The sequence below is a fragment of the Pleuronectes platessa genome, chromosome 20 (genome assembly GCF_947347685.1).
Source record: "Pleuronectes platessa chromosome 20, fPlePla1.1, whole genome shotgun sequence".
NCBI lineage: Eukaryota > Metazoa > Chordata > Actinopteri > Pleuronectiformes > Pleuronectidae > Pleuronectes > Pleuronectes platessa.
The window spans coordinates 4,222,923-4,236,192 of NC_070645.1; the positions used below are offsets into that span (position 1 = coordinate 4,222,923).

The following is a 13,270-nucleotide window of genomic DNA, read 5'->3' on the forward strand; positions in this document are numbered from 1 at the left end:
GCCCCCCTCCAAACATATCTTATTCCCTCCCCACCTCGCATCACCCATCCTAAATATATAGATATCCTAAATCACTATATCTATGCTGCATGTGTGTATTTTTGCATCTTATTGTTTCCTTACACCTCACGTGTCTGTATGTTGTGTCCTTGGAGCCCTCGGCTCCCTAGTTATCCCTAGTTTTACCTCTATCTCTAACCTGGCCTCGGAGGAAAGGGAGTATTTGCAAAATGAGATGAGCTCTATTCTCGCGATTGTTAATAAATAGCAGATGCGCTGTGTGAGGATGCTCAGAAAATCCTTGACACGGTCCACCAGAAGACTGCACAGCAACGATGATGCTATGCAAATCATCACTGAATGTAACACATGCTATGTAAATCTTTATAACCACAGCAAACATGGAGAAAATCCATAGTGTTGTTGTTCAACACACAAAACACCCACATTGAACAAATGAAGTAGTAACCAAATACAGCGCTGGAGGTCCCACACCAAAGGTCTCTGTACTTTTGTAAAGTACTACCCCCTAACAGGGACTCTTGGGGGGTAAAACACTTTCACCTGTACTTAATTTATGCCATGGATCCTCAGGTGGAATCCTACAGAGTTCCTGTAAAGGTTCCTACTTACTGGGGGAAAGTTCCTGTGGTGGAAACACATGAAGATGACTAATTGTTGATTCCTTTTTCATCTGCTCTATCTGATCCTGTTAACCTGAGCCCATCTATGATCTAACTTTAGCCCTGGTTTAGCGCAGCTCCTCAAGCATGACGCCATGCAGGTATGAGGCACTTTCCCTCTCTTTGAGCCTATGCAGACACTGAGGGTACCAGGTCTCACCAACATGTATTTAAAGTGCAGATTTCTAAATGTTGGCAGCGGGGAAACAACTGAATTAGCCCTTCACTGCGTCTGTTTTCCTTTGAAGCGTCTCGCCACACTACGCACATAAACCCGTAAGAGCAGCAGACCTCATAATTACACAGCCAAGACGCCCACCACAGTCCAATAAACGACAAGATGGCATAAATCTCTCAAGGTCTAGAACAAGAGAAAATAGACAAGTGCTCTGACACTGTCCTTTCATGTAAGCAGACGAATCTGCCACTTCAGCCTGCCGCATATTGTTAAAGACTGACAAGACTGTAACCGCTTGACGTCGGAACTCGGGTTAGATTAGTTCAAATTGAAGATCTGGAAAAAACGTCAATAAAAGATAAAGACACCAAGCAGAGGAATACAAGAATACACAATAGAGTGTGTGACTGACCAGACGTTTTTATAACAGAGGAGAAATATGCAGCAGCTCACTTACTCTACTGTGAGAGTCAGTAGCTGCCGCTAGTCAAATACTTTAAGTATCTCAGGGCTGGCTCACGAGTTGGGGGGGTAAGACAGAATGTGGGATTGACAGGCTGATTTTGCAGCTTTAGCCGATATTCAGGAAATGTACCTGACGGCTGTGGTAGGAAGAAACAAGCTCTTGAAGCTTTTGAGTTTCCGTTCAGTCCATGTTCCAACCCTCACCAGAGGCCATGAGGTTTGAGGAGAGACCGATAGAAAGACATAGCATATACGAGCAGGTGAAATGAGTTTGCTTTACAGCCTGTGGAAGAGGATCTAGTTGAGGTGGTTAAGGATCTGATAGGGATTACTCCTGGCCTCCCTTTAGTGTTTTTTCTGGGTGCAACCAACTGGGAGGAGACCCCAGAGAAGACCCAGAACAAGCTGGAGGGATTATACATCCCATCTGGCCTGAGGAAGCCTTCAGATGCTCTGGGATCTCTGAGAATTCTTTGAAGCTGTATCAACCACTTCACACTGAGGGATACTGGATTTGTTGAACATGCCCTTTGGTTGATTGGCACGTTCAGGTAAATACGATCATTTGTTGGTCACAGTGCTCTGGCTTATTTGGGAGGACCAAAAGTGTCAAAAATCTGTTTAAATTACAAAAGTATTAATTAATTGATTGATTTAATTTAAAATGGGATTCAAAATTATGTATTAAAGGAATTTAATTCCCATAGGTTTATGAGTGTGCATGTGACCTTTTCCCTACTCTCATTCAACCTGTTGAGTTGTTGATAAACCAAAAATGTAAATGTACATTTATAATGTATCTCAAACAAATAGTGAATGGATAAATAATGGGATTTGAAACCTTAAAATGACAAATTTATGAATGGATTTACATAATAAGAATATATACATGTATTTATATCCATGTATTTTTCCCATTTGGACTTCAACTTCCCTGCTGCTTTCACTTTTCCTGTTAGCCATTCGATTTTGCTGACTCATTATTTAGCTTCTGCTTTTAGCCTTTCCATGACACTTTGGTCTTTGCACTGGCAGAAATTATGTAATTAAATTTTCCCTCATTTAGCCAGAGTACGTCCCACAGTGTCATGGGAAGTGTCTTGACATAAGTCTTTCTGACTGAAAGGTAAATTAAAAGCAGATATAAACAGACTAAATATACCTTATATTTTTCGACCCCATCCTTTTTTTACCATGCTCCTCCCCTGCTCTATAGAATCTCGCCAACGGCCACAGGACCGTCTGTCCACCGGGACAAATATAGATCCAACGGGAAGCCGACTGTCAGCGAGTGCAGGACTGGCTGATTAAGTCTAACCTCACATGATGTCACTTGACTCCAGGAGGCCTGTCTATGCACTCTACCATTATAAACAGCATGTGCTGTGTGCGTTTTGGGGTGGGAGGTCAGTATGTGTCGAGGGATGTGCCTCATTTACCTCACTCTGTGCATTCAAGTGAGTAAAACTGCAAACTAATGCGCCTCCATAATCACCATGATTAATGACCTCATTACAAAAAGTTTAATGTATGATGCTACAGCTTTTACATTGTTCCAGGACAATGTATTCCTCTGGTGATATTCTATTGAGAAGCCAAGTGGCAGTTTTCTTTTCTTTTATAGCAAACAGGGCTCTGAAAGTCAAAGTTTCTCATATACTACTTAGACAGAAGGTCTGGTGATTGGCAGTTGGACCATTTTGACGTTTATGGAGATGAAATTCTTAAATGAATAAATCAGCAGAATAAAAGTGGATTGACAGTGTTAGGAAATAACCAGTCCTTTGATTAAAAGTCAAAGACAAACCTTGAAGGGTTATATGGTTCTTTGCATTTACAGAAAATCTTAAATTTTTTCTTTCCCAACACAAGATATATCAGATTTACCTCCGTTGCCAGGAATTAAATATTGAATTTATATATTTACTTGCTGTAGGTTGTTAAATAGATATGACCCAGATGGTATGCTGTTATTTTGTTACCAATTCTAAAAATGAGTCATGTTGAAGAACTTATTTTGTATAATAACAACAACAAATAATTAAATTACTACAAAATCCTGAAACATATGTTTCTTTGTTAAGGAGCATTTAGTCAACAAAATAATGCAGGAAAACACAATTGGAAACAATTGGTTTTAGCTCTATGCAGCAGCACATGTTTATAAATACAATCCCAAAGAAGCAAAGATTCGATGACAACATCCATAACAACAAACCTAACTTAAAGAGCCTTTGCTTCAGATTTGATTTGAATAGGCAACATTTTGTTTGTATGGTAAATATAAACTTGTATGTCTTTTACTATAAAATGCCATTATGCACCTGCTGTTTTTGAATCAAAGTCCTTATTCTAACTAACTAATTCACTAGGTTAACAGCTATTAAAGTCCAGTTACAAAACCTTGTAGTTCGGTTGCATCCATTTATAGTTTATAGTTGACCACATCAGAGTTTTCTTTTTTAGCCATGTGACCCCCCGTGGCTCTGTAATCTGTTCTCGTGGTGAACAACTGATGATTTGGACCTCTAACAGCCTGAGTGATGCAGAGGCTGTAACTTTCACATTAGCAGGTCTCTGAACCTGCTGCTAAATTACAAGCATAGCAGTTTAAAATAAACTCGGCTTAAACCCACAGCGGCTTCTTTGTAGTATCTTTACAAAGACTATTGTCATGTATTTTTTGTGATTAAGCAACATATTTAATGGCATCCCACTATCACTTAACGCTTGGAAACAAAGTTCTGCTACTGTTGTTAATTATTTTTGTAAAGAACATATAAAAGAGAATTTACATTTTGATCGCTGAAACATTTTCCAAACCTCTCCTTACAGATTAAACGTATACTGTTTAATTACAGGGAAAGAGCGTATGACAGACACTGTCTTTATCTCTGTTACATTAAAACCTCACACAGCTACATCTGAAAATCCATAATTTTGGGTGTGGAAATCTCTATACCAGATAATAATAGACCCACGACCACCACAAAGCAGATAACTTTCTTCACTCGAGTGGCAAACATCAAATCCAATGTTCCCGAAAGATAGCAGTTTACTGTTTATGTGCAATTTTTGTTGTATGTATGTGTGTGTCTGTGTGTGTGATTAAAGATCAGGCGGCCGCTAGCCTGAAGCCTTGTACACTATATCAAAGTGTAGGCCTCATTAACATTCAATGGAGCTGTCATGGATGGGTACACATAAATTCCTTATAGTCGATGGAAAATCTTTTCCTCAGGCAGTGACCACGCTGGTGGGTAATTTGGTTCTGCGCAGATCACAACTGTTTTTACACACAAACACGCACCCACATACAGTATACTGTATATCATGTACTGTATATTTCTTTTCTACCATTGTACTCTCACTGAGTGTCTACTCCTTGGTAGTTGTGTATGAAGTGATATTATTTCAGGTGTATTTACTGGCCCTATTCTGATGAGACAATTGTGGCAGGGATAAAATGTTACTTTATTTATAATGTAAACTCCTCCTTGAATCATTAAAATCCCACAGTTTTCCTCAGACAGGAGAGAGCATGTGGCCTTTGTGGAGCGCTGGTCCTGACTTACAGGAGTCGTACGTTTATAATAAACATCATAGGTGAATATAAAGTCAGCGAGCAAAGCATATGGGTGAAGAACTGTCCGATCAGACGACAAGAAACAGTTAAAAGCTCCAAATGATTAACAAGCATCCCTATGACCTTAGATCCATTTCAACATATTTGAGGAGTTTATAAGTAAATGATTCCCTGAATTAAATGGCCTGTATATCAAACAAAAATCCATGCAGCGCTATATGCTGCATGGATCACCAACCATTCACACAGCTGTAAGGGTTTAATATCTTGACATGTGGATAGGAGGAACCGGGAATCGAACCACCAACCTTCTGGTTACGCTCTGTCTCTTTATGCCCTATAGAAGTCCGTAGTTGGAACCCGAAACGGCCAAACACTGAGCAGGTAACGCATTTTATATGGGATGACTCTACCGGGCAAATAACAGAAGACGAAAAACAACTGAAGCTACTTTTGCAGGGCTCTGCTCTTTTATTAAAAAATAAAACAGTGAATACTAATAACAGTCAAAAATAATGCCCTTAGTCCTGAGCCTGGTCACAAGCAACATAAAGGGCTGTCATGGTCTGTAACATGAATACTTGTCCAACAGTTTTCTCTGATGAAGCTGTGATCACACTCACTAAGCCTCACATGCTCCGGACTCACTTCACTGTAGCTCGAGAAAGAATCGTGTCTCTGCTCAGTTGACTTTTCGTGCTGGAGCTGAACAGAGACCTTGTTAGACGTGCCATGCTGGTGTATTTACACGCAGACTTCTCCAAGGTAAATGTCCTTGTCAGACTTCAACAAATATTAGAAGAAAAAATAACATGTACCCAAAGTACCTCAAATAAAAAATAAAAATATTTATATGTCTGCTGCAGCTATTCATAATGGGCCAGTTTGGTTCACACATCGGAAAGTTTGAGTCCCTGAAAACGTCCGATACCGAATGATGATTTAAAGTGTCATAACAGGAGAAGTAGGAGAGAGCAAGAGAATGAAGTCAGTGTGGGAAGATACATCTCAGAAACTGCAGCAGCCTCAGATTCTACTTCATCTAACAGCCTTCAGTCTGACAATCCGGGCAAAGCTCTGCATTTAAACGGTGCCCTTTTAACCCCAACATTATACCCAACAACCAATTAGCCCTTACAGCACACGACCCTGTGTTCTGTAAACATCAGACGGTTTCCTGTAAATCATTACGACGCTTAATGTTCCCTGACATTGTTGCGGGAAGAAATTCGGTCTGTTTGTTGGTCTTGCGGCGTCTATGATGTCACTCAGGTCTGATCAACACCAGCTTGTTCCAGGAAAGTGGAGCATCCGGTGGTCCTGTCAGTCTCACAAGCTTTTGTGTTCAGCTGCGTACTGAATCATGGGAGGAAACCACTAGCAGCAGGACACAGGCTCCACACAGCCAAGACATGGAACTAGTTATTCACACAGACATGAAATGGGCCCATGGGTTTGGACAGTTCCAAATTCATATAGATACAAAACTATTACCTACGTATTAGGGTATTTTATCAACGTGCACAATGCTACACATCTGATTGTAATATGAAAAGTACAAAAATACTCCTTTGCAATTATAAGTCCTTCATTCGATTATATATATATTATACGATTGGATTACTATTGATAATAAAATGCGATGGGTTTTAATGTTGGCGCTAAATAGGACAGAGACAACTTTATGTTAATATTCTGTATTCAAAAATATTAGGGATACTGTATTTTATTTGTGAAACATTATTCTGTTAGAATATTCATATCTGTCAGAAACTGTAGTCCAGCAATATGTCCATTTTGATATCTAACTAAGTTCGAGTCTACTTTGTACTAGTACATGAGGAAATATCTCTCTGACTGGTTCCATAAGCAGTTAATGTCTGTAAAGCAGGGGAAAGCCCTGGTAGATGACTGTATCCATGGCATTTAGTATCCTGCATAAAGACAATAATTTTCAACATCCTTTAATTACTGTCGAACAACCTCTGGGGTTTATACACAACTCATGTCTACCAGCAATTTATGCACTTCCAGCCGTAGCGTTATGTTCTAATGCGGGGAAGTCGTGTGAGGTTCATATAGCACCGGGACGTCAGGGTTTTGACAGCAGAGAGCAGACAACCCACCTCTTTATCATTGAGATGAGCTCATGTGGAATTGTGAAATTTATGTGAAATTTAGTATTGTAGATATATTTGTTCAGTAAATAATCTGGGTGATATATTTGATATAAAAGTTCAATATTTTTAATGTTATCCTTGTTCAATTATTGTCCACTAGAAATATGAAATAATTAAAGTAATGAAGATAATTCTCCTGATCGATTGAATTGATTAACCTTGTTGGTATACACATTGAAGTTGATTAAAAGTAACACAACAGTCTGCTCACTGGCTTTCCCAACACACACCCTCTTCACCACCACCACCAGCAACCCCCTGACAAGTCCACACATGGACACCAACTGTTCCTACTCCCTGTGTACTACCACCCTCCACTTGGTGTAGAACACTTCCAGACTCTCGGGGAAAGCAGTTTATTATGATAACAGGAAGAGTCCTAAATTACTGAGCAGTGCGGCTGCGAGTCAAACTGCCGGAGCGGTCAGAAGACTTCAGAGGAGACTTAAAATAGCATCGCGCACTTGTAGCTGGTGGGCGTGCTCGCCTGCCTGCACATGTGAGCAAGTGCTCTTTCATTTAGCCACTTGCTCTTTTCAAGTTACCACACCGGGGACATCCCATATAACTGTACATGGCCCACATACTCCTGCAGTGGTGTCAGGGTCATTAACTGACAAGAGGAGAGAGTATTCAGATTTACTGTGATTTACACTGAGGTTGATACTTTTATGTCGTACATGGGAAAGGATGTTGGCGGGTTGATTCGCTTTCACACACAGCAAGCTGCTCACTTTCCCTCTGTGGTACCAGTTAGCAAAGAACAGCAGTGGATATCACAAAGGCACAGCTTTAAAATTCCTCCAGTCAGAGAATTAAGGGGAGTTGTTTGAAAACTAGAACTTCCCTAATTTTTTTCTTGTACTTCATTGTATACTATACAATTTCTGAATATTTTAGATTTGTGAACGCATTGAGGTGTAATTTCATTTTTGTAAAAGATCCCTATATGTGGGTATCCATGTGTACACAACCGTTATGTGCTTTTGGTCTGGGGCTGTTTTAATGGTTCGGCCCATCTCTTTTTGGTCCAGGTTCAGTAAATGTTCAAGAAAGCATTTGAAGAAGAGTGGAGGCTGTTAGAGCAGCAGAGTATTGATTTCTGTGTTTTTTGCACAAGATGTCCAACATTGACTGTGAGGTGTGACCTGATCTGCCAGAGTCCACACTAACCTTTTTTCCTGGTGGCCCGACCAGTCCACCGGTGCCTGGTAGTCCTGGCTCCCCCTGTTTGGAGAACCAACACACACTCAGAGCCAAATCCAACACTATAATAGCATTTGTTTGTCTGAATAACTTGGGAGCCAAAGCACCAGAATTGGCATTCCTTTCTGTCTCTTTACTTCATTTAAATTATTTAGTGTAGTATCTGGCCAAACGTGTTTAGGGTTTTTCACTTTGACTCGTAAACAGAACTCGATCTTACCATTGATCCAGCCTCTCCCGGAGGTCCTGCCTCACCCGTCTCTCCAGGAAGACCCTATGTAAAACATTAACATAAAATTAAAGCACTTAATAATAGGGCCTAGATTACTACTTTGAATGCTTTGTAAATTGGTGAAAAATGTTTCTGTTAGGTCATTAGAAGTGATTACAAAAATGCGTATATGGTAAATTGTACATGGTTGCATTTATGTTGCACATTTCTAGTCTCGTTGACAACTCAAAGTGCTAAACAAGCGACATTCATCCATTCACACATAGATTCACATTGTCTCCTTATGCATTTTCAATTCATTTTGTGGTTAAGTAGTTAGTAGCTGACAAGACATAATATCCCACAATGCTCATCACTAAACTGACACGGATAGCAACAAGTAGGGGAGAGCGGGGTAATGTGCGAAATTTTTTACATTTGCTCCCCTCTAGGTGAGCTAAAATGATATATCAGTAAAATTTACACATTTCCCATTAATTCAGGATGTTTTCTAGCAATGGAAATGATCAGAATCTCTTCAGGACAAAGGGCAGTGAAAATATGATTGTTTTAAAAAAAGTGGTCTTGTGTCCCACTTTACCCCGGCTACGGGGTAAAGTGGTCCACTTACTTTTTCCACTTTAAAACTACCATAGTTAAAATCCCGACAGCTAGATTGACAACCACTAATATCGGACTAGTAACAGAATCATGGGGATTGGTCAATTAAGCACATTTATGATTATTATGATTCATGTGATCTCTTGCACACCCTAGCTTACCTGCACATTGTTTCTCTGTCCAATGGGCAGGGACAGGGATATTGTTTTTCTCTGCGTATTCAAATGCCAGTTCACGGCACTTAACTGGAGCAAGGCCATGGAACTGGTCAGCTAGTTGTTTCAAGTGTTTGGCCAGCTCCTCCTCCATCTCATCTGTGAATATTCTCTTTACCTCAGCTACTGCACCCCAGGCTACTGATTTTACTTTCCCTTTCTCATTTTTCTTTACAAATCTTTTGAGGGTTGTCTTATCAATATTTCTATCCCTTCCAGCTTTTCTTAAGGACTTCTTTCCTTGCATGACCTCAGTGGCTACACTCTCCATCTCTGCGAGGGGTGTTTGGCCCCATGTTGTCTTCCTGATGTATAGTTTCTTGGCATGATGGCTTTTCTACAATGTTTATGACATTAAAAATAAAACATATATAATGTAATATAACACTTAAATATGTTTAAGACTAAACTTAACTTGTGCAGCATTTGTCCCACTTTGCCCCACAGCCACCGTTTTAGAAAAACAACATCTCTTAGCAATTCAGGCTAATCTTCAGCTAGCATCAATCACATGGTTTTATATGTTGGAAGTTCATCAACATGTATGATACAAGTTTTTCTACCTGAATCAATTTGTTTTGACACAACAGTTGATTAAGTTCAAAGCAAGAAAATTTACTTTTACATGCAAAAAACACATTTTTGTTAAAAAACATACTTTCCACAGCACCAGCACCAACTTCTCCTTCATAGCAAGGGGGGAATGGGAGGGGCTTGAAAACATAATGGTCACATGACCACAAATGTGTTCCGTTGCCTAGATACAGGGGGTGTCTCACATTACCCGATGTCCCACATTACCCCGCTCTCCCCTACCACATCTACAGTTGGAGTTAATTAAACCTGGACCTCTCAAACTTTGCAGATATACTAAGGATTGTATAGGTAGGATTTTCATTCATTTACAATTTGGGCTCCTATATGTATAGAATATAATTAGGGATGCACCGATATGGAAATTCTTGGCCGATACCGATATTTAAAATATCAATCTGGCCGATAGCCGATACCGATACCGATATTTGTTTCTTTTCTTTTTGTTGTTATTCATTCACCCTTTTGTGCCAGAAAAATAATTAAATCATTATTTAAAAAGCACTATTTAAAAAAATGTCAGCTCTTCATCACTCTTATCTTTTAATGAGCACAAATTGAATCAGATTTATGAAACAATCATTGATTTAACTAAACTTTATTTAACAGAGACATATTATGCCCATTTTACTGCAAGTTGAAATGGTTCATTGGGATCTTAATGAAATGACTGCAACATACCACAAGGATAATTTAAAACAGCACCTTGTTACCCTGTCTAAAACAGCCCTGTTAAAGTATCATTATAGAGAACGCTCTTCTCATTGATTTACGGTAGCAGTATTGCCCGTTTATTAGATGTGTTACGGCTTCTGTGTGTATGAGGTATGTTGTCAATTCCCTTGTTACCTGTGCATGAGACGGATGAATAGAGCCGGTGCACATGAGAATAAAATACTTAAACAGACGCTACGCTCATACTTTTTACGCCAAGTTACACTGCGTGAGTCAAGATAACTTAACAAGCCCTCCTCAGTTTTACCTGTTTTTAGTGTCGGGCAGAAATCACATCGTGTCAACACCCACCTCGGCGCTTCGTGATGCTTGTTTTAATTAAACAGTCGGATTCCCCTGGTCCGCACCAGTTCTCAGTCAGCTGCTAGGCGCCAGCCGAGGCGCACCGCAGGGTGCCCCCCCCCCCCCGCGCGAACGGAGGGTTCCCCCAGCGGTCGCCGTAGCTGAGGTGATCCGCGAGAAGGGCCCGACACGCGTCCAGAGTAGCCCCCGCTGACCGCGTACCCCGGTACCCTCCAACGGCCCGCTTTCCGCGCCGGCGATGGACACCGCCCCCGGTCCAAGAGAAAGAAAGCCCCCGCACCAGTGACGCCGTGAGGTGCCACCGGATGAGGACCTCCCGGTGCCGCACACTGAGCCTCCAGCGGGGCGGAGAGGAGGGCGACGGAGCGACTGCTCCCCCAGCCGCGGCACGTGCCCAGCGGTTTTACCACAAACATGAACATCGGCCAATGATATCGGTGAAAGTCAAGTTTATTACCGATAAGCCGATATCAGTAAACGAGGCGAATATCGGCCGCTACCGATGTTCGGCCGATAAATCGGTGCATCCCTAAATATAATCATTTATATGTTCAAATAATTATTTAAACCTCACATTATTTGTGTTAATAGCATCTGGCTGTCCTTCACAATAAAGGTTTGATGCAAGTGCGGGAGCTATAAATTCTGTTTTGTTCAGTGTTAACCAGATTAAGCAGCAGCTACCAGTATAGAGATATATTAAGGTATAAATTAAAAAAAAAGGATTGTTTTAAAAGCGTCACTCAACCAAAATTCTTCTGGCACGGACAGGACTCTAACAATAACAGATGGGTTTCCTTGAGTTTCGGTAAGGAGGGTTCCTACCTGAGGAACACTGGCAGCAGTTACAGTGCCTTGCATAAGTATTCACCCCCTTTGGACTTTTCTACATTTTGTCATGGTATAACCACAAATTAAAATGTATTTCATCGTGAGTTTATGTAATGGACCAACACAAAATAGTGCATCATTTGGAAGTGGGGGGAAATATTACATGGATTTCACAATTATTTACAAATAAAAATCTGAAAAGTGTTGAGTGCATATGTATTCACCCCCTTTACTGTGAAACCTCTAACAAAGATCTGGTGCGACCAATTGCATTCACAAGTCACATTTGCAAGTCACATAATTAGTAAATAGGGTCCACCTGTCTGCAATTTAATCTCAGTATAAATACACCTGTTCTGTGACGGACTCAGAGTTTGTTGGAGATCATTACTGAACAAACAGCATCATGAAGACCAAGGAGCTCACCAAACAGGTCAGGGATAAAGTTGTGGAGAAATATGAAGCAGGGTTAGGTTATAAAAAAATATCCAGAGCTTTGAACATCTCTCTGAGCACCATAAAATCCATCATAAGAAAATGGAAAGAATATGGCACAACCGCAAACCTACCAAGAGGAGGCCGTCCACCCAAACTGAAGAGTCGGACAAGGAGAAAATTAATCAGAGAAGCAACCAGGAGGCCCATGGTTACTCTGGAGGAGTTGCAGAGATCCACAGCTGAGGTGGGAGAATCTGTCCACAGGACAACTATTAGTCGTCTACTCCACAAATCTGGCCTTTATGGAAGAGTGGCAAGAAGAAAGCCATTGTTGAAAGGGATCCATAAAAAATCCCGTTTGGAGTTTGCCAGAAGCCACAGCAAACATGTGGAAGAAGGTGCTCTGGTCAGATGAGACCAAAATTGAACTTTTTGGCCTCAATGCAAAACGCTATGTGTGGCGAAAACCCAACACTGCCCATCACCCTGAGCACACCATCCCAACAGTGAAACATGGTGGTGGTAGCATCATGCTGTGGGGATGCTTCTCTTCAGCAGGTACAGGGAAACTGGTCAGAATAGAGGGAAAGATGGATGGAGCCAAATACAGGGAAATCCTTGAAGAAAATCTGACGCAGTCTGCAAAAGACTTGAGACTGGGGCGGAGGTTCATCTTCCAGCAGGACAATGACCCTAAACATACAGCCAGAGCTACAAAGGAATGGTTTGGATTAAAGAATGTTAATGTCTTAAAATGGCCCAGTCAAAGCCCAGACCTCAATCCAATAGAGAATCTATGGCAAGACTTGAAGATTGCGGTTCACAGACGGTCTCCATCCAATCTGACTGAGCTTCATCTTTTTTGCCAAGAAGAATGGACAAACCTTTCCATCTCTAGATGTGCAAAGCTGGTAGAGACATACCCCAAAAGACTTGCAGCTGTAATTGCAGCGAAAGGGGGTTCTACCAAGTATTGACACAGGGGGGTGAATACTTATGCACCCAACAGATGTCAACTTTTTTG

The 13,270-nt window shown here is 40.9% G+C and overlaps 1 protein-coding gene across 1 annotated transcript in view; it reads right to left on the minus strand.

Moving 5' to 3' along the window:
• si:dkey-225n22.4 (collagen alpha-1(XXI) chain) overlaps positions 1-13,270 on the minus strand; it is a 70,769-nt gene that overhangs the window by 40,897 nt on the left and 16,602 nt on the right. The window contains exons 17-18 of the mRNA XM_053412828.1: positions 8,519-8,572; positions 8,266-8,319 (exon numbers count right to left, since the gene is read on the minus strand). Of these exons, the coding sequence (XP_053268803.1) occupies positions 8,266-8,319; positions 8,519-8,572 (108 nt within the window). The remainder of the gene's footprint in view (positions 1-8,265; positions 8,320-8,518; positions 8,573-13,270) is intronic.